A 26,707-nucleotide genomic window follows, 5' to 3' on the forward strand; every position below is an offset into this window, starting at 1 on the left:
CCATGGCTCAAGACTTTGGCATGGTAGAGGAGAGTATACCAACATTAGTCAACATAGGAGAAGTCTATCTAGCCCCGAAATCTACTTCCTGGATTTCTGCCCCCAGCCTACCACTAACATTTGGGTAAAAGAAGGAAAGCTTGTTAAAAAAAGATCGTTTCATCAGTTACTGTATGAGATACCGCACAGAGCTTTTCAAATTATGTTCCAGGGGCTCTGTATTTCTTTGAGGTTCCTCTGGGTGCACCATGAAGGGGAAATAGCCTAACAGATTCCAGGTTTTTCACAATCATCAGTCATTGAAATCAGCAGCTTCACTTGTTTCTACTCTACAGAAGTGCTGGGCTTTAGGTGATTTTCCTTGAAAGAATATTGAAAACAGACATGATTTAATCTCACCATTAAGTTTAATGTATGGGGCTCAGAAGAATGTAAGTGACTTATCCGAGAGTAGAATGTGAGCTGATGAAATAAGAGACACAGAGTAAAAGCTCAGAACCTCTCATTTCTAGGGCAGTCCTTTTTTTTACCAGTCCTTGTTTTTATTGATGGCAGAATTTTGGCCACAATAATAAGCAGCTTTTATTTCTGGCAGAAAACCCTTATGCTAGTCCAACTTGGATCCCAGGTAACTTTAGTGCAGGACTGGGTACTCACTAGGATCGTAGTGACGATGTAGGTTCTATTCTGAACACTTGAATTATCACCCCCAGCTTGAGCATCCGTGGCTGCAGGGACAAACTTATCATCTTCATTCCAGTAACCAATCTGTTAATGAGAAGAACATGGAGATGTAAGGTGAACTTGAGTCCTCAGGACTGGCCTGCTCTGCACCACCAGGCCAACACCAGAAAGGAGCTCAGCATCACACCACACAGTATGGGGCACTCTGGGGACTCGAAAGTATAGGTAGAAAACAACAAGAAGTGAAAGGCAGGTTACCGCAACTCTACGCCCAGTGAAATGCCTCACACAGGTGGGGCTGAATCTGGAAACTGCCCCTTCTTAGTGGTGAGGGCTGTTTACACAGCTAAGCTGTTGTGTACAGTGTGAGCCAGGGCTATGGGGACTTCATTCCCTCTACCTGGCCACAATCCCCTTTCCAACCTATCTATTAACCCTGCCCTTCCCTGAGTTCATTCTGAGATGTTGTTGAAATCATGTGATTTAAACATTACATTCCTTTTACTTGCTTTTTAGGATAGCTTATTTTTCTACCTAGATTTGACTTCTGGGATGGTTATCTTATCTTTTATTTATTTATTTCCTAGTATAAATGATAATAATACTGATCATATAGTAGTACCCCAAACTGGCGATTGACAACCTTAGTTTCTCAAGTATCAAAAGGTTATTCATACTGACTCTTTCAGCAAATATTTACTAAATTCCTGTCGTGTGCAAGACAAAGTTGAAACACTGGGGTGGAGGGTGGAATGGTGGAGTGAGACATTTAGAGAAATCTGATCATTCATATGAAAATAGCTCTGGTCTGCTTCGGTAGTCACAACACACATGTACACCTGGAACCAGAAGTAATAAATGAATGGATCTAAGAATTCAGAGAAATAAAACAAAGGTGTGGGATCCCCTGCAGGGTAAAAGGCAGAAGAAGAGGCAGGGTTTTAGATTGTGAAAGAAGGAGAGGTTGGAACCAAACTTTTCAGCCTAAAGAAAATCAAGCCCAAAAGCAACAGAAGGACTCTGCCCAATGTGTAAATTCAATCTTGAGTGGAAGGTGAAGTTAGATCAAGAGAATAGAAAGTGCTAGCATCTAGGTAACAGAGGGCTTTGAATGTCAGGCTGAGGGGGGTGCCTCAGCCCTGAAGGCAACAGGGATTATGCTTTGGGGACAGCGGAATGACATGCCATGCACATACACACACACCCTACTCCTAAACCTACACATACTTAAATGTTCTGTCAGTATCTCTACCTTTACCTCTGTCTCTCCATTTATTTCTATCATCTCTCCCTTTCTTTACTCAGTTGTGTTCTGTTCTGTGATTATTGTGCTGGTTCTTGATATAAAAGAGAAAAAGGAAGCAGAACTGGCAGCTCATATGCAGAAGGATGGGCAGGTCTACCAACAGCCAAGAATTCAGCTCAGGCTCCCCAAAACCAGGACATATTCCAGGTGGTCATCTCAGATGTCATCTTCACCTTGATTGATGTCTTTCCCAGTGCCTTCACATGGAAACCAAAAGTTCTCCCTGAGATGTCACAGCCATGAACCAACAGTAACTGCTACCATTGATTATGTGTTGCTGTGTCTGAGCTTAAGTGCTTTAAAGTTTTTGTGCCATTTCCTCTGGCTTAGGGATGTGGGTTAAGTTGTCCAAGGTGACGCAGCTTGGTAGTGAGGTTGGCTGGAGCCCTGGTACTCTGTCTCCAGAGGCTACTTTGAACCATGACATTGTTCTTGTTAAGGGGTGGTGGTGGTGGTGGGGGACTAAATCCTGGGCTGAGAATCATGTTAGTTTGAAGTTTATTGAATGCTGACTGTGTTTCAGACACTCTTCAAACTGCTTTCTGTGTTTTAACTACTTTGATCCTCATACAAACCTATGTGGTTAGGTAGTTAATTATCATCTGCATCTTAAGCATGAGAAAACTGAGACACAAAGAAGTGCATTAAGTTCCCCAAGACCAAAGGAGCTGCGTCCTGGCAATTGGCTGTGGGAGCATGGCCTCCTGCACCCCAGCATGCTGCCAGCCAGTCCTTGAGTGCTCCCTGTATTTACATTAGAGCCCTGAGATATAGCTGTTTGCACATCTTGGCATTTTGCTGCAGGTTCCTTGTGGATAAGACCAAAGTGTATACATTCTAGGGCCCCATGTTGGCCCAGAACATCTTTAACAGAGAAGCAGCTCAAGAATAATTTGTGGAGAGAACAAATGCATCTCAGCATTTATGCAACCCAGCATGGGGTCGGTGTCGATTCTGTTGCTGGTAGGACAGTTGAGAGGCCTGGGGGAGTGTGTCCCTCAGGACACTGTGACAGGGCATGTGTCTGTGCAGGATACTGTTAGTCAGTGTGGAAGGAGATTTTTCTCTTAAATGACACTAGAACCAGAAACTTAGATTTCCAGAATGTCACAGTGGGAGGAGACCTGAAGAGTTATTTCATCCAACCCTTTTTTTTTTAACGTAGGAGAAATAGAGGCTTGAAGACCAGAGGATTTGCTTAAGACCCATTGCAGTCTGTCCTCCCTCACTGTGCTAATGCAGTGTTACAAGGAACCCTAGGGGACCTGAGGTCCCCTCACCACTTTCATGGGGCGGGGGAGACAGGAACTGTGCTCCAACACTCAGCTCTGCTTTTTATGCACTTCTTACATTGGAATTCCCCTTGAGAGTTGCTTTTACAAGGAATCCTGTGGTCTAACAAGCGTTAAATCACTATGGCAGTGTATCATGCAGCAAAATTTATTATTTTTCATATATTTCTTAATCTCCAAAGTATTTTCACAACATTTAACTCTTCTGATCCTCACACTATGTAACTAGTCCAGGCAAGTCTGAAGCTAATTCTCTGTTTTACAAATGAGAAAGCATAGGCCTAGGGAGATCAAATAACCTAATTTATAATGATAATTTATATAGCAGACTGGTAGCAGGAATTCAGATATCATGGACCTCAAAGGCAAGATTATTTCACAATTTCAGCTTGTGAGATTGTCTGCCAAATTGGTTCTGTCCCCTCCCCCCACTTTGATAGTGTTAATGTTTGTTTTGCTCCTTCCTTTATATTCCTCCTTTCTTCTTTCTTCTCCCTTCACAATTAGCCAATAGGTTCAGCTGCTTCTACTTAAACTTTACAAAGCTCAATAGAAATTGTTCTCTTGACACTCTACTAATTCCTCTAAAACCCACAGTGTACAAAGAAATATCATTTAACCAAAGAGGCGGCTCAGTCATTAAGGCCTCAGATAGACCTGGTTTAAAACCGAGGCTTTCCTAGTTACTAACTCTATTAAGTTGTGCAAATTATTTGAGCTCTGTGGACCTCAGTTCCTGCTCTATAGAATGGGTACAACAAGGGTATCTGACTCATGGGGCTGCTGTGAGGACTGAGAGAATGCTTTTAAGACGATTATCACAGTATGCAGTTCACATTGTCAGTAAGCTAAAAGATATTCATTAGTGTAATGAGTTAGGTTTCTAAACTACAATGTATTTGAGTTTTCAATTTTTATCGAACATTATCAGTATTCACAAGAAGAATATAGTCTAGAGAGATGGTCAAATGAGTTTGGAAGCACACTCCTCTTTATATACACAATTTCTGAGAGCTAGTGGTTCAAAATCATAAAGCACTGCTCTAGAGTATTAAGTTATTTGGACATAAGGTGGGCAAAAAGCATAGGTGAGTCTATGTGGATCTAACTTATTTTGGCTTACAAAAAAACCTAATTTTTGAATGGATAACATTCCTTCAAAGCTAGTATCATAGCACTACTATTAAACTGGGATTTATAAAGAATACCATGTTTATCTTGGCTTACATATATCTCCTTTGATATCACAAGCTAGTAGAATAATTAAATGTTGTAAACAAGTTTACTTTATTAGTAGTTTTGAAAAGAAGTCGGGGCCAGCGCCGCAGCTCACTAGGCTAATCCTCCACCTGTGGCGCCGGCCCCCTGGGTTCTAGTCCCGGTCGGGGCGCCGGATTCTGTCCCGGTTGCTCCTCTTCCAGTCCAGCTCTCTGCTGTGGCCCGGGAAGGCAGTGGAGGATGGCCCAAGTGCTTGGGCCCTGCACCCGCATGGGAGACCAGGAGGAAGCACCTGGCTCCTGGCTTCTGATCAGTGCAGCGCGCTGGCCGTGGCGGCCAATTGGGGGGTGAACCAATGGAAAAAGGAAGACCTTTCTCTCTGTCAATCTGTCTCTCTCTCTCTCTCTCACTGTCTAACTCTGCCTGTCAAAAAAAAAAAAAAAAAAAAGAAAAGAAGTCGGAGGTGATATTACCGGGGTCAGAAGAGCCTGAGTGATGCCAAACCTCAGGCTCACACCTCCTGTAAACCAGGAGACCTAGAAATCCACACTTTCATGAAAAGAGAATTGGCAAAGATTGTTGAAGAGATATTGCAATTTGGAGGGGAGAGTATATTTCCTTTTCATCAGAAAATAGTTTGGATTATTATATAGCATGTTGATTCTCTGCTGAGGGTGTACAGGAACTTTGATTCTATCTGAAAGTAAATCAGAATTAGTACTTTGGTAAAGATTAGGGACCCCTGTTCAGGAAAGGATTTAAACAATACAAACAGTGAGTGGTCTTCTGGGGCCAGTCATAATTTTTGATCTCTTATTTTCCATATACCTCTAAAGATTCTTTGAATGTAGGAAATGAACCTAGTTGGTAGGTGAGTTTTTAATTCAAAGTGGGTGAAGTTTAGAAAGGAGATGATCATAGAACTGCAAATTGAATTGATGTACCTTGCACCATCATTAAATCAAATTTGTACATTGAAGTCTCTGGATTGCCTTTGTAGTGACAGCCCTTGACCTCCAAAATGAGTTCCATTCCAGGTTGTCTACTATGGCCAAGACAATGAGCTGACCACCAAGTATTCTTTTTCACCTTTGATTGTGTAGAGGTGGTGAAAGGAAGTGGTTATCTAGTCAGCAGCTGCATTTCTCAGCCTGCTGATGGTTGGCCAATTGGGTTCTGGCCAATAGAATACATAAGGAGTAATGTGCATGTGTTCTAGGCTGACCCTTGAATCTCCAGCAGTTTCCATTTTCTTTCTTCCCCCATCTGTTAGCTATATGTTGACAGCTAGAAAGACCCAACTAGACAGTTGGAGGCTCCACAAATCTGAGTCTAAGCCAGAGCCCTCAGCCTAAAAAATGATCATGGAGTAAGAAAGAAAGAAATTTTTATTGCCCTAGATAGCTGGTTTGCAGAGTTTATCTGTTTGTTACAGTACTTAGTGTTGTCTAAACTAACATACTTGAAGGATTTGAAGTTAATAAGTTGATGTGTAACTTTATCTGAATTCTACTCGAGGAATTCATTGAATTTACCAGCATGCTTTTTTCTTGCTTGGTGTCCGATCAGCAGAAACATTGGCCTGAGTAGTATGCTCCCTGATTGCCCAACAACATTAAATAAACTGCCCACTCATTTAATAACCACCTGATGTTTTGTGCTAACTATAAGTAAATATCTTCTAGGATATAATAAATAATATAAATATGGTCCCTGCTTTTGGAGAGCTGATATTTTAGTGGTTTGAATGTCCCCTCCAAAACCGATGTTGACATTTAATTGTCACTATAATGGTCTTGGAAAAGGGGCCCTTTAAGTGGTGATTAGCTCATGAGAGCTCCACTCTCAAGAATGGATTGATGCTATTATCCTAGGAGTGGGTTAGTTATCACAGGAATGGCTCACTTATAAAAGTGAGCTCTGCTTCACAATACAATGTCCTTTTTGTGACATAGCAAGGCCTTTACCAGATGCTGGCATCTTTATATTGGACCTCCCATCCTTTAGAACGGAGAGAAATATTCCTTTTCTTTTAAATTATCCAGTCTGTGGCATTCTGTTACGACAGCAGCACAGGCTAAGACAAACAGTGATTTGGCAAAGAAGTCAGGAACAAGGACAACACATATCCAGGTTAGAGGTTGGCCAATTTTATCTTCAAGAGCCAGACAGAAATAGTTTAGGTTTTGTGGCTCATACAGTCTTTGCTCTAACTACTCCTCTTAGCTTTTGGAATGCATAAGCAGCCATATATAATACATAAACAAACAAGCATAGCTCTGTTCCATTATGGACACTGAGATTTTAATTTTAGATAGCTTTTACACATCAAAAATAGTCTTCTTTTGATCTATTTCAACCATTTTAAAGTGTAAAGACCATGAGCTCATGGGCTGTACAAAATCTTTAAGTTTATGGGCTGTGCAAAAACAGGTGGTAGGCTGAATTATACCCGAGGGGCTGAAGTTTGCCAGCCTCAATCTGGTTTAATCATCAAACAAAAATATCAGAACACATAAACACTATGAAAAATAGAAAATGGGATAATGTGACTATTGTGGGTGGGTGGGGGAACTTTAGATGGTTGGTCAGAGACAGCCTCCAAGGTGTTTTTACTTGAGCTAAGACCTGAATGACAAGAAGATACATAGCTCATGAAAATATAATGCTAGAGAACAACAGGGAAAGCTACAGCAAGTGTATATGCTCCAAGGAAAGAGTGAACTTGATGTGCTTAAGGAACAGGAAGATACCAGTGTAGCTACAGAGTAAGCAGCCAGTTGCAGAGGACCAAGAGCTGGTGTTGGAGGGAAGCAGCACATGGGGTGTTGAAGGCCAAAATAAACAGACATATTGTATTTTACTGGCAAGAGGAATTTAGTGAATATTTTAAGCAGAACAATGTAATCTGATGCATATTTGAAAATTACTATCCCAGGTCTTACGGTGGAGAAGTAGCCCTATAAAGAGTAAGAATGTAGGCAGCAGAACCCGTGAATGCAAAGGAAGCCACTGAATGAGAAAGGCATGGCCTCTGAAGAGAAGTGATTGGATTCAGGCTGTACTGGGGCTATATGTCCACAACTGGGTAGTGAGGATTTCAAGATAAACCTCCAAAGAGCATATGAAATGGAGAACTGAACTCTTTGGGTTTTCAGGTTTCTTTTTGTTTTTAATGTCAGCAGGACTTTGGGTCACGTGAGTCCTTTCTCCCATCCAGTGTTTCCATACCAGTTATACACAGGGTGAGAACTGGGGATAATCAACTCAGGGCAGGGCAGGAGATTCAAATCAAGTTGAAATGAGCAGTTTCTGTCCACCAGGTCCGAAGACAGCTAAAGGATCAATGGGGGTGTGCAAAGCCAATTAAATCAACAATGCTGGTTCCCTGATGTAAGAGACCTTCCTTTATATTTTTCCCCTGGGCAGCCATTAATCAGAATTAGTTTCCTGATTTGAGTAGGTGTTTTACTTTCTAATTTAAAAATTATTTATTCATTTGAGAGAGCACAAAATCTCCCATCCACCAGCCCCTCCCCCAGCAAATACCTGCAACAGCTGGGTCTGGGCTGGGTCTACAGTCTGGCACTGGGAAGGCAATCGAGGCCTCCCATGTGGATGGCAGGTACTTAACCATCTGAGCAACCAGTTCTGCCTCCCAGCTCTGCCTTGGCAGGAGACAAGTCAGGGGCACTCCCAGGCACTCTGGTATGGGATGTGAGCATCCCAACCACTAGACTAAATGTCTGCTCCCTGATTAGGAATTCTAAATCTGAGTATTTCTGAGTAGAGTTTTCTTGGGATTCAGCTTAGTAGAGCCAGTGCCTAACTTGGCATCTGCAGCTCCTAAAATTTATGACTAATGGGTGCTAAGACCATACACATTTCAGTGTGATGTCAAATTGGGTTCTAAAGGGTGTGTTGGCCATACAATACAGGTCTGAACATGGGGAGAATTTTCCCAAGGCCCCAGATCTGGAAGAAGCAGCTCTTCTTCATTGCACATATCAGGTAAGGCTGTTCAAGATAACCAGCACAACTAGGTCACCCTTGAATATTTGAGAAATTACTTTGCTAGGAGGTTGATTGAGTAAAAGGCCCAAAGTCACAGATGTGGAGGAGTTGATTTTGGGAAAGTCGGATCCCCTGTAAACAAAGGATGTTTGAGCTCATGCTCTAAGAAAGGATTTAGTCGCTGGAATATAAGTTTAAAAACAGGCCCTGGGATCTGAAAAATAAAGCACAACCATTTACTTGGGGATTTTTAAGGTAACTCTGTTATTTCTGTTTGCTATTTTATCCCTACCATGGGCTTACTCAGCCAGACTCACCCAAACTCAATGCTGATGCAGAATCCCTGTGGCCTATGGTAGGGGGATGAAAGAACAAACAAGCAAGCAAATGTGGGCTGAATGGCCAGTACAGGCCAGGTGCTACTTTCCTGACCTCCTCAGGCAGTGGGAATAACAGGCATTATCTTCATTAGTGTTGGCAGCAATCCTGTGAGGAGGAAAAGGGGTGCTAGCCCTCTTTTAGAGATGATGTAACTGAGGTGCAGGGAGGCCAAAGAACTTTCCCAAGGTCATGTGCCTAGTAAAGAGTAGAGATGGTCTGTCTGCCTCTAAGCCCAAGCACTTAACCACTCTGCCAGTGTTTCTCACCAAACTCCTTAGAGCACTAGGAATCCTTTGTGTTGAGAGGGGGCTTTTAAAATATGAAAATTTTTAGGCCTGTTCTTTGTCCTCCAAAAACAGGGACTAGAGCATGTGAATCTGCTTTCTTGATCAGGTGTCCAAGGAATTCTTCTGTTTGCTGAGAAGCAACAGTCTTTTTTTTTTTTTTTTTTTTTTTTTTTTTTGACAGGCGGAATTAGACAATGAGAGAGAGAGAGAGAGAGAAAGAGAAAGGTCTTCCTTCCGTTGGTTCATTCCCCAAATGGCTGCTATGGCTGGCGCGCTGCACTGATCTGAAGCCAGGAGCCAGGTGCTTTTTCCTTTCTCCCATGTGGGTGCAGGGCCCAAGCACTTGGGCCATCCTCCACTGCACTCCCGGGCCACAGCAGAGAGCTGGACTGGAAGAGGAGCAACCGGGACTAGAACCCAGGGTGCCAGCACTGCAGGCATAGGATTAGCCTAGTGAGCCATGGAACCGGCCAAGAAGCAACAGTCTTGCTACAAGTGTCCCTGTTTCCAGCAAGTTCTCTATTGGGAGCAAGTCTTGAGGAGACAGGAAGGCTCCTGCCAGTCTATGGACTGGGATCCCAGGTCCTGGGAGAAACAACTGAGGAAGCTCACACAGGGCAGTTTGTCAATTGTTGGAGATCCCTCACTCCACTTCCATAGAAGAAACCAAATTCCAGCTAGGAGAGGGACAGTGTGATTCAGGGATTGAGGCTAAAAATGCTATTAGATGGCCTGGCATCCAAGATGTCAGAGCAGAGAGGAATTGGGGTTGTACAGCCCAACACCTCTCACTTACTTGAAAGATCCTGGGGCCAGCATTGTGGCATAATGGGATAAGCTACTACTTGTGAAGCTGGCATTCCATATCAGAAAGCTGGTTCAAGTCCTGGCTTTTCCACTTCAAATCCAGCTTCCTGCTAAATGTATGTGAGAAAGCAGCAGAAGATGTTCCAAATACTTGGGCCCCCTCCACCCATGTGGAAGACCTGGATGGAGTTCCAGGTTCCTGGTTTTAGCCCGGCTCAGTCCTGGATGTTGGGGGCATTTGGGGAGTGAACCAGCAGTTGGAATATTTCTCTCTCTGTCTCTTCTCTTTCTTAATCTTTCTTTAAAATAAATAAAATACATCTGAAACAAAATTAAGACCCAGAGAGGTTCAGAGACAAACTGCAGGCCATACAGCTGGATGATGCAGGGTGGGGTCCGTGTCCCTGGGTTCTCTTGCTTGTCACACCACCCTCCCCCAAGATATCTAGTCTACTGCAGAAGTATAGGAAAGAATCTGGTCTTATTTTGAACTACTATGGCATCCCAGATAGAAAAAATCAGATCAATATCCTTATTTTATTATTGACAACCCCACAGCTAGCCACTCATACATAGTACAGAAATGCTAATTTGCTCTATGTGAAAACAGCAATAATTTTTTTTTACCAGTGGCAAAGGTCATTCTGAGGATTCTAGGAACAGTAAAGGTCCTTGTCCTTGGTGGACAAGTTACTGTTTAGGAACGATCTGCTTGCCTGCTCTGAGAATTATACAGAAAAACTACAGGATCTGTGTTTTCATTTAGAAGGCAAGGGATGACACCACCAACTCTCCTTCAGTTCTGAAAGGGACACACATGACTGCTGTCCCTTCCAGGGGCTGCAACATTCCCTGAATGGCCCACCCTTCCTCTGCCCCTTAGTCATCAGGAATGTCCTGATTGTGTCAATCTGATCCACTCAGCTCTGGCAGCAGCTGCAGCAAGATGAGCATGGGCTGGAGAGTCAGGGGCCTGAAGTAAGGTCTCCAATCATTGCTCACTGTGATACCTTATGTAGACTAGAGGGCTTCTTTCCCACTGGGAAAGGAAAGACCCTAAACAGCTTATTGGGCCTCTCTGCCTTGGTTATCTATCTAGGAAAGGGGGCTATATAAATAAGACCAATACTCTTTACAACCAAACTAAGAACAAAATGCTTTGAAGGGGCCAAACAAGACATCTCAGTGTTTTCTGTACTTTAGTCACATATCACTTGTTTGACATTTCTTATAAGGGTTAGTGCCACTAACATAGGTAACATTTACTGAACAATGGTCAGTGCTAATGCCGACATGATCTGTTCCCATTTAAAACAAGTGGAAAATGAAGAGTTATAAAAGCTAAGTGATCTAGCGGATGTCTTCTCCAATAGCAGGAATCAGAATGGGAATCACAAAAATGAACTCACAATTAGACTATTTCTGGATAAACATCACTTGCAGCAGGTTTGGTCCCTCAAGAATGTCCTTGTACAATTGTCATGGCAGAGGTTTGCTAAAATGCAGACATACTCTTAGTGGTCCTATTTCTAGACAAATAGAGTGCCCTTGTTTGGTATCTGCTGAAATAGAAGGCATTTGGTGGTTCTACTGTGGGTAACTAATGATGTATACCCAGTAGGAGATGGAAAAACAGTGCTAGGAGCCCTCAAGTTGCTTACAGTCAAAGAGGATAGGATGGATGCCAACAGGCAGTGCCATTAGAAGTGCCCACTGTGCTCTGAGGGGTGTATGAGGACAAGAGATGCCTTCTACTGGGTGGAAGAGAGACTTGAGAGAGAGAGAAGTCACTTAAACTTGGCCTTTGGGTTAGGCAGAATAATGCTCCCCTGAAGATGTCCATGCTCTTCTCTGTAGTACTTGTGAGAATGTTACCTTACATGGCAAATGAGGCATTGCACATGTGATTAAGATTCCAGACCTACAGATGGGGAAACCTAGTTCCGTGAGTATTAAAAGCCAGGAAGCTTTTAATGATAGGAGAAGGTATGAAGGTGTGGAATTGCTGGGTTAGAAGATGGAGGAAATTTAACATGAGCCAAGCAGTAGGGATAGCTTCTGGAAGAAGCCTGCAAAATGCAAGAAACAGATTTTCTCCTGGGACTTCTAGATTAAAACAGCCCTGCCAACACCCTGGTTTTAGTTCAGTGAGATTCACCAGATTTCTGACCTGAAGAACTGTAAGATGTTAAACTTGTGTTGTTTGAAGCTATTGTCTGTAATTACTTGTTACTACAGTAATTGTTACAACAGCCTTGATAAAGGAAATGAGTTGGGACAAACTCTGAAGCGGAAGTTGGGATTCCAGACAAGAGCAGAGAAGATGGGTTTCAGGGAGCAGAGGATATGAATGCAAGGCCATCTGGAAGAACATTCTGCAGTGATGGAAATGTTTTATGTCTATGCTATCTGATAGAAGAGCCATTAACCATGTGCATTTATTGGGCACTTGACATGTGGTGAGGGCCACTGAAGGACTGACTGAAACTGTAATTAATTGAAAATTAAATAGCTACACATGGCTAATGGCAAGTGTATTTGACAGCTCAGGCAGGGAGAACATTAAGAGATTAAGATCCAACTTTCTAGCTTCCCTGCCCAACACTTAGAACTTCTGCACAGCAGAACGCATTTAATCCTCTCAATGACCTGATAGGGTCTGAATTATAGGGTGAGTCCCATTTATCAGAAGAGAGAACTAAGTCACAGAGAGTCTGAATAATTCATCCAGGATCCCAGAGTGATAAGTGGTGAAGACAGGATTCTGTTTCCAGGATTCCAGATCCAGTATTCAGATCCATGGCACCTCACTAGCTCCAGACCACCGTGTACCATGCTACACAGTCACTCTACCATGCCATTACAAGGACTAGACATGTGATGAAGGCAGAGGAGAAACAGACATGAGGTATAGCAAAAGCAGGCGGGGAAGGATTCCCCAGGGGAATGCCATTTACTCTGAATGGTGTAGGCTAAAGAGCCATTTTTCCAGGCAAAAGATGGGAATTGGTGGGTGGAGTCCCACCCATTAGTGTAAAAGCTATGTGATGAGAAAGAACATGATACAGTCAAGGAAGTGAAAGACAATCAGAATGACTGATGGGTAGAGAAAAAGGAGTTGAGTGTCAAGGGGTCAGTGTGGGGAAACTGATGGAAATCAAAGAACATAGAGTTTGGAAGAATTCTGAATGTTACTCCAAGGATTTGAATAGTATTCTAAGAATTTTAATTGCATACATATTCTATATTATTAAAAGTATGTAGGCATATAAGCATATTTTCACCCTTATTTCTGCATGGAAAATGAAGTGGATGAGCCCATTGTGGATTAGGTGAAAGTTACCATTTTAATGATTTAACAGTCATCATTTTCACATTCTTTAGTATTCCTCAGAAATAGCTGCATGTAACCCAAGTGCTTTCCTATCCTTTGAGTTCTCATGAGCACAGACTTGGGTAGATGGATGAATGACTCCATGAAAAAAGTAGATTTTTATCTTCACTTTGCTGCTGGTGAGCCAGTTCTCAGAGAAAGAAGCTGACTTGCCCCAGAGTCAGTTGGCCAGTGGCAGAGCTGAGTCCGGAAGCTACATTGCCCGCATCTCTCACAGACTCCGTCCAGGAAAGGCACACTTTCTCGGGGCTCCAGGTTCTGCCCACAGCTCTGCTCAGCCCTCTCCTCCCTGTGGAAGGAAGCAAAGGTGGCCCTTACCTTTCGGATTCCATCATGTTTCATTTCAATCACATGGAGGGTGTAGTTGGTCCGGCGACCTTTCTCGTTGAACTGCACATTTCCTGTCAAACCTTCAAACCGCACCTGGAAAACAAAGCCAAGTGGTTTTGAACTCAGCAATGAACTCCATACGCTTCATATTTGTTTTTTCCTTCTGCTGAAGTAAAAATCCAGAACCCAGAATGTTACATGAAATGAGGCCTTGGAGGAGGCTGGATGCTAAAAATCTTTTTTTGCTTATTTCTCTGGGTTAGCCCACAGACCTCTTCCTCAGTAAGCTGAGGCTTATGGTGAGAGTCATTCTTGTCTGTTGGTTTAGGCAAACACTAACACCGGTTCTGAACGCATACCAACGTGAAACCTCTGCACGGTCCCTAGTCAAAGACCCACCGCCACGCCTCCATCATGACCACCACCCCCCTCAGACACAACTGGAGATGAGCAAACTGAAGGCAGCCTACAAAGGACATGTGTCAGTGTGTCACTGCCTAGGATTCCAGAAGAGACCCAGCACCAGCATCTGGCCTTATGGTGCCTTGGGTTATACTTGAAAATACTTTTGTGAACTCCTTTGTGTGTCTGGTGAATGAGGTCCCAGAAATCAAAAGATCCAGATTTCATCCCAGCTGCTCTCTTAACAGCCAAGTGACTCTAAGTGAGTCACCTCCCTAAGCCCCATTTTCAAAATTCCTGACCTATCTTAAGTGACATAGCCCAAGTGAAAGTACTTTTAAAATTTTAAACCACCTCAGGAGAAGACCTTATGTTCAGACCAGAGACTGCAGGGTTTTAAAGAGGTCTCCATTAGTTAAAATAAAATTTGTTTTTGAACCCCAAATAGGCTATAATGTTTTTTTGCTTCATGAATGAGTTTAAACTTTCATGGCCTCCTATCTTCAAGTTTGTGTTTAAGGTCATTTGGCTAACATGGGAATCCAAGACTTGTATGTGACAATAAATCTCACCCAAGTCTACCTCAAATTGAGGATGAATCTATCCCAGATTTAAGTGATGACATTTCTAGGGAGTGAGTGTTTAGCCTAGTTTAAGTGTTTAGCCTCTCTCCTACATTGGAATGCCTGGTTTCAATTCCTGGTTCTAGCTCCTGATTTCCACCTAAGCAAACCCTGGGATGGTCAAGTAGTTGAATCTATTACACTCATATGGGAGACCTGGATTGCATTCCTGGCTCCTGGCTTCAGCCTTGGCCTAGTCTTCAGCTCCTGACTGGTGGGCATGTAAGATGTGAACCAGTGGATGGAAACTCCCTCTTTCTTTCTTTCTTTCAAATAAGTAAAAGCTAAAAAGTGACACAAGAAACCACATTCTTGTTTTTTTTAAAATAGATTTATTTATTTATTTGAAAGAATTACAGAGAGAAAGGGTGAGTCAGAGAGAGACAGTCTACTGGTTCACTCCCTAGATGGCTGTAATGGCCAGGACTGGGCCAGGATGAAGCCAGCAGCCAGGAGCTTCATCCAGGTCTCCCATGTAGGTGGCAGGGGCCCAAATACTTGGGCCATGCTCTGCTTCTTTTCCCAAGCCATTAACAGATTTGGATTGGAAGTGGAGCAGCCAGGACATGAAGTAGTGCTTCTATGGAGTGCCAGTGTTGCAGGTAGTGGTATAGCCTGCTACTGCACAACGCTAGCACCAAGAAACCACATTCATTAATGTCATCAGATTTCTTGCTTGAGGCCAGTGATGTGAGTCTTTACCTATTACCCATACAGTCCCACCATATGGCCCAGCATTGTCTATTTTTCCCCTCTCCCCTTCAAATAGCTTAAAAGGAAGCCTTGCAAAGTTCTACCTGTTTCTGACAGTGTCCAGTTCCTCTGTGTTTAGAAGGTATAAGAATTGCTGATTATATATGCATTGGAGAGTGAAAGAGAGAGAGAGAGAGAGTGTGTGTGTGTGTGTATACCCCTGTACTAAGGCTGAACTTCTCATCACTTTCTGGTTTGAAGTCTCAGTGGGGAGGCCATGACAGGCCCAGAGCAGTGAGCAAATTATGCAACAAATCCTTCACTTTCTCAGACAAAATCCAGAGAAATTTCTAGCTCCAGGAAAGTGTAGGCTGTCTTTGCTTTTCAGAGAGAAATCAAAATACAGATCCTGCTAAAAAGAATGAAAGAGGAGAACAATTCCTGTGCACAACCAGCTTCACCTTCTCACTTTGGTAATCTCTTGCCCACATTTAACTTTCCCATTGGTAGAGGTTCAAGGTAGTGTTGCTAGATTGGTGGGTACCAGTTGTTAAATTTTTTTTTAAAAATCCAGGTCCAGAAAAGTCAAGTAATTAGGCGCGATCCCCTAAATAATGCTCGTGTCCAAGCCACAGTTAGACCCCTCCTCTTCTCCTAACTCCCTAAGAAGTCAAGTGTGATATCCAAGGATCCTTGCTTGTACCCTCACTGTTGTCTCCTGCTGACTGTCATCAACATCTGCACCTACAACTCTAAAACTGATTTACTTCCTGTTCAAATTCACCGTTTCTTTAAGGTTTGTGCTAATATCCATCTCAGTTTGCTTGGGACAGTTCAGCAGAGCCCTTGTTCTAGAGTAATTGATAAAAGCTTTTCCTTTTCCTCTCAAGTATCCCAGCTTGGATGGCAAGTTCTATGATCACTACTGAAAGGCTCAGTCCTGCTCCTACAGAGGCCTTTCTGACACCCACATTCTGCTCTGACTGTGCACAGCACCAAGAGCCCACCCAGGCAATTTAGCCTTCAGTCCTGTTCTGCTCGTTATTATTTCTAATAATCTGGTCTTTGTTTCTAAACTGGATATTGAGTCTGAAAGGCAGGGAATGTGTTATCTTCCTACTGCCCCAGACCACATGTTTTGGCATGCTGGGCCTACCTTCACTTCCACAGGCTTCATTATTGGCTGATGCATGGCAAAAGTAAAGACTAAGAGGGATGGTCACAATGACAGGTCTTCTAAACCTGAGGTCCTGCAATGAGCTTCAAAGGAACCTATAGTCTCTCCAACTCCTGGTCATGCAGAAATATTTAAATGTATGTGTGTGCATCTTTCTGGGGAAAACAGTTCTAACTTTTTCTTTAATTTAATCATAGCCTAAAAGAGCCTATGACCTCAGAAATGTTAATGACCTAACTTAGGGAGCTTAGTCTTCTTTGCTAGCAGAAGTCAACATATGGGCACCCCAGTGCCGCCTCCTTCCTGGAGTGCTGAGAGCTTCCAAGATATCGGCTCATTAATATTCTGAACAGCTCCCTGGATGGCAGGCAGGGGGCAGGAAGGCAGGCTGATTATCTTCACTCTGCTGCTAGGGAAATTACAGAGGGCTCAGGTGGGTGGGGTGCCATGGCCATGTGCAACTGGGGTCTGGGCCATAGCTCTTGTATCTCCCCTGCAGGACTGGGCCTTGGAGACTTCAGAGCCATTCAGTTTGTGCATACAGGGTTAGGTGTCAACCAAGTAAGGACTGGGGACCCTGTTTCACAGCTAGCTAGTTGTATAATTTTGGGAAGCTTCCTAGTCTTTCTGAAGCTCAGATTCTTCATTTCTAAAGCACATTCAGTAAAACTAATGACATCAGGATATTAAGGATTTGATGAGATAATATGGGTACATGTTCAGAGCCTTGTACATGGTAAGCCCTCAGTACATCATAGCTATTAATACAGATATTTCTAGAATTTGACTCCACAGGGGAGTAGCTCACCCAGGAGACTGTACTGGGCTCCAGGCATATCTCACAAACATGTAGCTTCCTACATAGCTGAACTCCAGGTCACCTCCCACTGCATGACCCAAAGGTCAGGTTCCAGGGCAGCAGAGACCTGAGTGCCAAAGACCTGGTTTCCAAGGACTAGGTGTCATTGGGATTGATCCAGCCCCTGATGGGCACCATTGCTTCTGGGTGGCATGGTATTTCAAGAGGGGGAATGAGGTCTCCTTTAGCAGTAAACTCTTCTGATTCTATCAAATAAAAAATATTTGAAAAAGAATCAGTTGGAACAGTTGATCTGGCTTATTTGTTCATTTGTTGGGTCTTGATGCTGCATGGCTGGGGATTGGCTGTGATGATGCATGAAAGGCCCTAAGGCACAGGGACCACAGATTAGGCCTGGCCTGGGGCAGAAGAAGGAGTTTTTCTTGGGTTCTGGTCCAGCTTCTGCTGTGAAGCTGCCATGTGGCCCTGGAGGAATCACTGCCCGCTTTGAGTTTGCTGTTTCATTTATAAAATGAGGGGAAATGGAGTCAGTTTTCTGAGATCTCTTCCAGCAGTGAACTGGATTCTGGGTACTTAGCAAAGATTTGAGGGGGAATCTCTTCGGATGGCCGATCTGGTTTGCTCATTGTTTGGTTGTGCTTTTGTGGCCTTTGTTTTTCTCCACAAAGAAAAGGGAGTTTCCTGAGGGTAGTTCTTGTCTCCTCTTGGGGTCCCCAGGCCAGGGCACGCAGCAGGCTGTCAGGGTGCAGCTGATGGAAAGTGCGCACATGCATGTCTTGACACCAAGAAGAAATCAAAGAGGTTAAGGGCAGAAGCAGGAGGAGGAGTATACGTTACACCCAGAAGGACGCGTGTTAGATCACAGAAGAGAAACTAGACTCTTTGAATTCCTGGAGCCAGCTGAAACTGGAGAGTGTTTGTTCCCACTTCCTTCATTTGCATAGATGAAGAAAGGCAGGCTAGTATGGAGGAGAGCTGAATGAATGCTTCAAGGTCACCCAAGGAGTCCAGGGCCAGCTGAACTTGGAGTGCAGCTCTCCCGCCTCCTGGTTCAGGGCCCTTCCTGATGCTGTGTTGTCTCCCAAGCTTCTTCCCTGTCATGGTGGCATCAGAACATCCTTGCAAGGACGTCGCTGAGATGGAAAACGGAGGAGACTTGAAAGGGCTGTGGACTAAGGGCAAGTCCCTGGGATTTCCTGAAACCAGCCTCACCTCACATTGCAAATAGATTTATCTGGACTGTGGAGTCTAGAAGAGCATTTTAAATAAGCTGGGGAGGAGGAATGGGATGCCCCTCTGGCATTAATTCTCCAAGTTGCCTGGTGTCTGCTCTTGCTGCCTAGTGATTTGGGGCCAATGTGAAAGGAGACAGGGAGGGCAGACATGGCTGTTGGTGGTCCTCCTTGAGCACGTTCCTCCCATGGGGAGCAGACTCCTGCCTTGTTTCATTTGCGAGAGCACAACTCCCTGTTTTCCTCTATTGAAACGCATCTCACTGGGCCTGGGGAACAGCTGGTGAAGTTGCTTCCTTGTCTCTCCTGGTCGCAGAGGTTGTTTGAGCTGTGCTTGTGTGGTTGGAGAACACATGGGAATAGTTGTGCAATTTGCTCTGCGCTTGTCCCTCATTCAGAAGCACTTCTCTCCTTCCCTGAGAGCCCAAGTTCACCTCCTGCTAAATGTAATGTTACAAGAAAGCTGATCTTACCCAAGCGACTCCCTTAGTTGGGGAGAGGTTGCAAGGGACATTTATTGGCAGCACACTGTCTTGCTGTTGTTGGCTCCCCACTGTGCCTGATGATTTGCCATTCTTCTATAGTAAGCACTGCCCTCTTCCCCCAGTACTTTTGAAACACAGCCTCTCGATCAGCGGGCATCAGAGACATCACATGGTGCTATCTTTTGGCATTTTCAAAGTCACAGCCTGGGGTTGAGGTATTTCTAGAGACTTCCAGAAACTTCCAGGAGCTCCAAGAGTGATAAAGCAGAGGGAAATTCTCCATAATTTTCTAAACCCGGGATGTTAAATACATACCCACTGTCTCACCCTGCTTCTATAGCCGACATATCACTAACTGAATATTTATAATGCTTCCTGTTCTGTCTGGCTTCAGCCTCAGAATCCTTTGCATGGCCAATCGATTGGGGTGGGCATGACCATTTTCTGTCCTTGTTCTTTAAGCAAACAAAATTGATGATTACAATGCTGAGAAACAAATAAGTAGGATCAGAAGTACTGAGAAACATTTCCAGGGCCCTTGCTGATAGGAAACCCTCATGAAATGTGCACAGAAAGCAAATGAGTGAAGAAATCTAGAAAATCAGGGCAAGAAGGACTTTCTGCTGTCTCCAGACACTCCTTCCAAGGCTCCTTTCCAAGTACAGATAATCATCACAGTTCCTCGTCATTATCATCCATAAACAGAAAATACAGCTTTTATGCTACAAGCAACAACTATCCCATATTATTTTGTTTTCTTAATTTTCACACATGCTTCCATGTATGCCAAGAGACACAAACATGATATCATGGCTGTTCCAGACTTTAGGCATGCACTTCTTTTGCTTTTCAGTAACAGTTCTCTGCCTGGATTTGATGCTGGAGTCCCCTCCTAAGCTCCCATGACATGGGGAAATCATTGCCAGTCTTACCTGTTGCAGGGCTCTCTGGATGTCAATGCCCTGACCCCAGGGCACAGCTGGGTTAGCCAGACAGTCCCCAGCATTCCCCCTGCGGGATATGTCAATCCTCTGCCTCCGCAGGCTCTGGAAAGCCTCAGCCATCACCTTCACCCCATCATAGGTGAGCGCAGAGGTGTACTGGTGGGAGGAATGGAGACAGGCATCAGAGGTTGCTGACAGGGACTGTATTTGGGGATGTGCCTCCAGGTGAAGAGAAAGTGTTCAGAGGGCCACGGGCAAGGTAAAAGGCAGGGGAGATGAATGAGGGAGGTGGGGTCTGCCCCTTCAGATGAGGCTGCTCTACCACACTGGCCAATGCCGCCCCCCTGAATTGGGAGTTCATTTTGGCCAGTTGTGACTTTTGAAACAGAATTGGAAATTACAGATTTTTGTATGTAATCTTTGATACTTAAAATAATCAATTGTGGAACATGCATAGTTTAAATACACTACATTTGCAGGCCAAACACATGGAGAACCAGTTGGTTTCTCTGTATTGCCATCACCAGCTGGGGGCCAAGATGAACTGTTTTCTCTACCATCCATTGTGATAGTTAAAAAGAAAAGAAATTCAAACAAGAATGAGCTCTTAAATATTTTCACACATGGATCACTCAAGTTGTAGGCTTACATGCAGTAAATTTTTCCTCATCCTTAAGAATAATAATTCTTAATTTTTGCCCCTCCTGAACAAATTGGTGGGATGATATGTAAATGAGCAAATGAGCACAGAACAGGATAATAGTCCAGGAAAATATTTCCTGGCCTTGGAATCCCTGTTTGTCTTCTACCCTAAATTATTTCTCTTATCTCACATGTTGTCTGTAAGTTCACAATAGAGAGAGGAGGAATATCTAAATATATTCCCACTTATTTTTTAAAAATCATATTACATTTGTAAATCAGGTGAGGTATTTACATATTAATTAATTAGCTCCTGTGTGATTTGCTCATTGCTTTAAAGCACATTTGTGATTTTGCTTGCTTAAACTCCTATTGAAATCAGTCTGCATTCCTGAATAATTAAATGTTTGAAAAACAGTGAGATAAGAAGCATCTCAGTTATATGCCCTGCAATTTACAAAAAAGAAACTGAGTGGCAAGACAAAGTCTTCCAAGGATTCACTGTCCCAGATAACAAAGTTCACCTCAGAATCCTTCTCAACACAGTGTTCCTCATGGCCACTGCCAAGCTATATGATTTGACATCGGAAAGAAAAATTACTTGCTATCTTTACTCTAAACCACTCTGAAATAGCAACCAGAATAGATTTTGGCTGTTGGATTTAGAGCTGCATTTCTGGGAAATGAAAAGCAGATCATCTGCATGCTAATTGAGAAGTGACTCTGAGTTAGAGCACTCCTGGATATTCCTTACCTAGGTTCCCCTGATATTAACTGGGTACATGGTTGCCCAGAATAAGGGTTACCTTATTGCACAACTGGAAGAGGCACCATCCAGGAAGAAATGAGTATCCTCCTGAGCTGTGCAACATGGTGAACAGAGAATGTTTCCAGCTTCCCTTGCAGCCATCTGGGGCTAGTTTCCTATGGTGTGGCCAGTGGCATACTAGTGGAAGGTGTATATGTGACTTCTGAAAAGAGTTCTTAAAAGAAACAGTTGTGCTTTTCATTTTCCTTTTTTTTTTCCTGTTGGGTGGATTACTAAGGTAATTGCTGGAGGTCAAGCAGCCACGTTAGATGATAAGGTAGCAATTGAGCATAGCATAACAAGAAGATAAAAGAAGTCTAGGTGTTTGATGATGGTGGAGCCATTATATAAATCGTGATAACCTCTGAATTTTGGTTTACATGAGAGAAAAATAAAATGTCTATCTTGTTATAAGCATTGTCCTTCTGGGTTGTCTGACCCTTGCACCTACCCTATACCCAATAATCTTCATTGATATTCTTTCCTTTGCTGTTCATTTTAGAAAAAGCTTTTCCTTTCTAAAGGATAACACTGCTTAGAAGTCTTGGGCAGCACAGGGACCAGGATGGCTCTTTACTGCCTGCTGCTCATCCTCGTACCTTGGGTCTCTTCCAGTCCACCCGGGTGTGGTCTCGAGCGTCGCTGTTCTTCCACTGCTGCATAATCTTGGCTGGGATGGTATCTGTGTAGTTCACCAACTGGAAACCTGTCACGTTGGCTCCACTCTCCTTGAATTTGTTTAAGTCGATGTCCATGAAGCCCTGTGGAGGGAGGTGGGGGAGAAGTCAGAGCATACTGCTGGAAAAATCTGTTAAACCATGTTACAGAATCACAGGACTTTCCATCCTAATTCACAGGGTGGAGTGGACTTAACAAAGGACTGTTGTGTTTCCCTTCCTTCTGAACTTGGTGATCGCTTAGTTTGTACAGAAAGTTAGCATAGTGGTTAAGAGTACTTGCTCAGGAGCCAGCATGTCTGGATCGAAGAGAGTTGGCATACATTCTTGTCTGAGTAATAGAGGTCAGAAGGTTGGGTGTAATGTATCAAGTGACTAGCAATTGAGTAATCAACAAATGGTGGCCAGGATTATTATGATGCCACACACATGGGGAATAAAATTGAAACCTGTAAGAAATGCACCATCCACATTTTAGACTTTTTTTTTTGATAGAAGAATTTAAAGTCTATCAGACTTTGATAGAATTTAAAGTCTATCAGAGGCAAGCTCCTAAGAGTTTCCCCAATCCCCAGTAAGTCTGGGGAAGAGGCTGGATTCTGATCTATGTTTTTTATCACTTGCCCTCTTCCCTTTCCGTTATAATAGATGGGATCTTCTCTACCACATGAAGCCCAATACCAATGTCCACAAAGGAGTTTTTTTATTCAAAACTAAGTTTCCTTCCCATTTGGTAAATTCATTCAAACCCAGGAGGCCTTTGACTTAATGGGAAACCACATATAATATATTCAACAATGTACATATTTTCATGTGTATGGCTTCATCCACTCTATTTCTTTATCAGGTAGAAATTATTTGTAAATTTTACAGATAAAGAAGTTGAGACAGAGTGGAAGAATCAACTTGTCCAGAGGCATTCCATGAATTAGTGGTAGAGGGGACCAGAGTTAAGACCTTGTGTTGGACCCAGACCAAGTGGGATTTATCCCTGGTATGCAGGGATGGTTCAATGTTCGCAAATCAATCAATGGGATACACCACATCAACAGACTGCAGAAGAAAAACCATATGATGATCTCAATAGACACAGAGAAAGCATTTGATAAAATACAACACCCTTTCATGATGAAAACCCTAAGCAAACTGGGTATAGAAGGAACATTCCTCAATACAATTAAAGAAATTTATGAAAAACCATGGCCAGCATCCTATTGAATGGGGAAAAGTTGGAAGCATTTCCACTGAGATCTGGTACCAGAAAGGGATGTCCACTCTCACCACTGCTATTCAATATAGTTCTGGAAGATTTAGCCAGAGCTATTAGGCAAGAAAAAAAAAATTAAAGGGATACAAGTTGGGAAGGAAGAACTCAAACTATCCCTCTTTGCAGATGATATGATTCTTTATTTAGGGGATCCAAACAATTCTACTAAGAGGCTATTGGAACTAATAGAAGAGTTTGGCAAAGTAGCAAGATATAAAATCAATGCACAAAAATAAACAGTCTTTGTATACACAGGCAATTCCATGGCTGAGGAAGAACTTCTAAGATCAATCCCATTCACAATAGCCACAAAAACAATCAAATACCTTGGAATAAACTTAACCAAGGACTTTAAAGATCTCTACGATGAAAATTACAAAATCTTAAAGAAAGAAATAGAAGAGGATACCAAAAAATGGAAAAATCTTCCATGCTCATGGATTCAAAGAATCAATATTATCAAAATGTCCATTCTGCCAAAAGCAATTTACAGATTCAATGCAATACCAATCAAAATAGCAAAGACATTCTTCTCAGATCTGGAAAAAATGATGCTGAAATTCATATGGAGGTACAGGAGACCTCGAATAGCTAAAGCAATCTTGTACAACAAAAACAAAGCCAGAGGTGTCACAATACCAGATTTCAGGACATACTACAGGGCAGTTGTAATCAAAACAGCATGGTACTGATACAGAAACAGATGGATAGACCAATGGAACAGAATAGAAACATCAGAACTCAACCCAAACATCTACAGCCATCTTATATTTGATCAAGGATCCAAAACCAATCCCTGGAGTAAGGACAGTCTATTCAACAAATGGTGCTGGGAAAACTGGATTTCCACGTGCTGAAGCATGAAGCAAGACCCCTACCTTTCACCTTACACAAAAATCCACTCAACATGGATTAAAGACTTAAATCTATGCCACGACATCATCAAATTATTAGAGAACATTAGAGAAACCATGCAAGATATAGGTACCAGCAAAGACTTCTTGGAAAAGACCCCAGAAGCACAGGCAGTCAAAGCTGAAATTAACATTTGGGATTGCATCAAATTGAGAAGTTTCTGTACTGCAAAGGAAACAGTCAGAAAGTAAAGAGGCAACCAACAGAATGGGAAAAAATATTTGCAAACTATGCTACAGATAAAGGGTTAATAACCAGAATCTACAAAGAGATCAAGAAACTCCACAACATCAAAACAAACAGCCCAGTTAATAAATGGGCCAAGGACCTCAATAGACATTTTTCCAAAGAGGAAATCCAAATGGCCAACAGACACATGAAAAAATGTTCAAGATCACTGGCAATCAGGGAAATGCAAATCAAAACCACAATGAGGTTTCACCTCACCCCAGTGAGAATGGCTCACATTCAGAAATCTACCAACAACAGATGCTGGAGAGGATGTGGGAAAAAGGGACACTAACCTACTGTTGGTGGGAATGCAAACTGGTTAAGCCACTCTGGAGATTCCTCAGAAACCTGAACATAACTCTACCATACAACCCAGCCATCCCATTCCTTGGAATTTACCCAAAGGAAATTAATTTGGCAAATAAAAAAGCCATCTGCACTTTAATGTTTATTGCAGCTCAATTCACAATAGCTAAGACCTGGAACCAACCCAAATGCCCATCAACAGTAGACTGGATAAAGAAATTATGGGACATGTACTCTATAGAATACTATACAGCAGTCAAAAACAATGAAATCTGGTCATTTGCAACAAAATGGAGGAATCTGGAAAACATTATGCTGAGTGAATTAAGCCAGTCCCAAAGGGACAAATATCATATGTTCTCCCTGATCGGTGACAACTAACTGAGCACCAAAAAGGAAACCTGCTCAGGTGAAATGGACGCTATAAGAAACAGTGACTTGATCACCCCTTGTCCCGACTGTTGATGTACAATTTAATACTTTACCCTTTTAGTGTTTTTTTTTTTTTGTTCTACTTAATACTATTGGTTGAACTCTGTAATTAACACACAATTATTCTTAGGTGTTTAAATTTAACTGAAAAGTGATCCCTGTTAAATATAAGAGTGGGAATAAGAGAGGGAGGAGATGTACAGTTTGGGACAAGCTCAAGCTGACTTGCCCCAAATGGTGGAGTTAGAAATGTGCCAGGGGATTCCAATACAATCCCATCAAGGTGGCATGTACCAATGACATCTCACCAGACCAAGTGATCAATTTCAGTTCACTATATATCATAATGATAGGTCTAAGAGTCAAAGGGATCACATAAACAAGATTAGTGTCTGCAAATACTAACTGATAGAATCAAAAAGGGAGAGAAAGGTCCATCATGGGAAGTGGGATACACAGCAGACTCATAGAATGGCAGATGTCCTAGACAGCACTCTGGCCTCAGAATCAGCCCTTAAGGCTTTCAGATCTGGCTGAAGAGCCCATGAGAGTATTTTAGGCATGGAAAGCTAAGACACTCTGGAAAAAAAACAAACCCTAAATGAAAGATCTCTGTGAGTGAGATCCCAGTAGAAATAACGGGCCATCAAAGAAGGAGGTACCTTTCTCTGAAGGGAGGAGAGAACTTCCACTTTGACTATGACCTTGTCTAAATAAGATAGCAGTCGGTGAACTCAAAGGCTTCCATAGCCTTGGCAACTCATGACTAGAGCCTAGGGTGATTACTGACGCCATAAACAAGAGTGTCAATTTGTTAATTCTACAACAGGAGTCACTGTGTACTTACTCCTCATGTAGGATCTCTGTCCTTAATGTGTTGTTCAATGTGAATTAATGCTATAACTAGTACTCAAACAGTATTTTACACTTTATGTTCTGTGTGGGTGCAAACTGATGAAATCTTTACTTAGTATATACTAAATCGATCTTCTGTATATAAAGATAATTGAAAATGAATCTTGATGTGAATGGAATGGGAGAGGGAGCAGGAGATGGGAGGCTTGTGGGTGGGAGGGAAGTTATGGGGGGGGAAAGGCATTGTAATCTATAAAGTGTACTTTGGAAATTAATATTTACTAAATAAAAGTTAAAAAAAAAACCTTGTGTTGGGCAATTTTCTCACTTGCTCACTCATTCATCATTCAGCAAATATTTCTGACCACCTATAGTGTGCTCTTCTGATAGTGAATAAAGGAAGTTACTTCCCTGATGGGGATTATGCTCTGGTGAGGAAGATAAACATAAATGAGTGAACATGTAACATAGCATCAAATAGAATA

The 26,707-nt window shown here is 42.7% G+C and overlaps 1 protein-coding gene across 4 annotated transcripts in view; it reads right to left on the minus strand.

Annotated features, from left to right (window-relative positions):
* The window catches only part of GRIA1 (glutamate ionotropic receptor AMPA type subunit 1), a 322,608-nt gene that overhangs the window by 94,945 nt on the left and 200,956 nt on the right, over positions 1-26,707 (minus strand). For 3 of the 4 annotated variants that reach the window (XM_062189705.1, XM_062189703.1, XM_062189702.1), the window contains 4 exons: positions 22,139-22,300; positions 20,078-20,245; positions 13,702-13,806; positions 658-768 (listed from right to left, as the gene is read on the minus strand). In XM_062189705.1, the coding sequence (XP_062045689.1) occupies positions 658-768; positions 13,702-13,806; positions 20,078-20,245; positions 22,139-22,300 (546 nt within the window). The remainder of the gene's footprint in view (positions 1-657; positions 769-13,701; positions 13,807-20,077; positions 20,246-22,138; positions 22,301-26,707) is intronic. The other variant, XM_062189704.1, reaches the window with a different exon arrangement.

Source organism: Lepus europaeus, chromosome 4 (genome assembly GCF_033115175.1).
Source record: "Lepus europaeus isolate LE1 chromosome 4, mLepTim1.pri, whole genome shotgun sequence".
Lineage (NCBI taxonomy): Eukaryota > Metazoa > Chordata > Mammalia > Lagomorpha > Leporidae > Lepus > Lepus europaeus.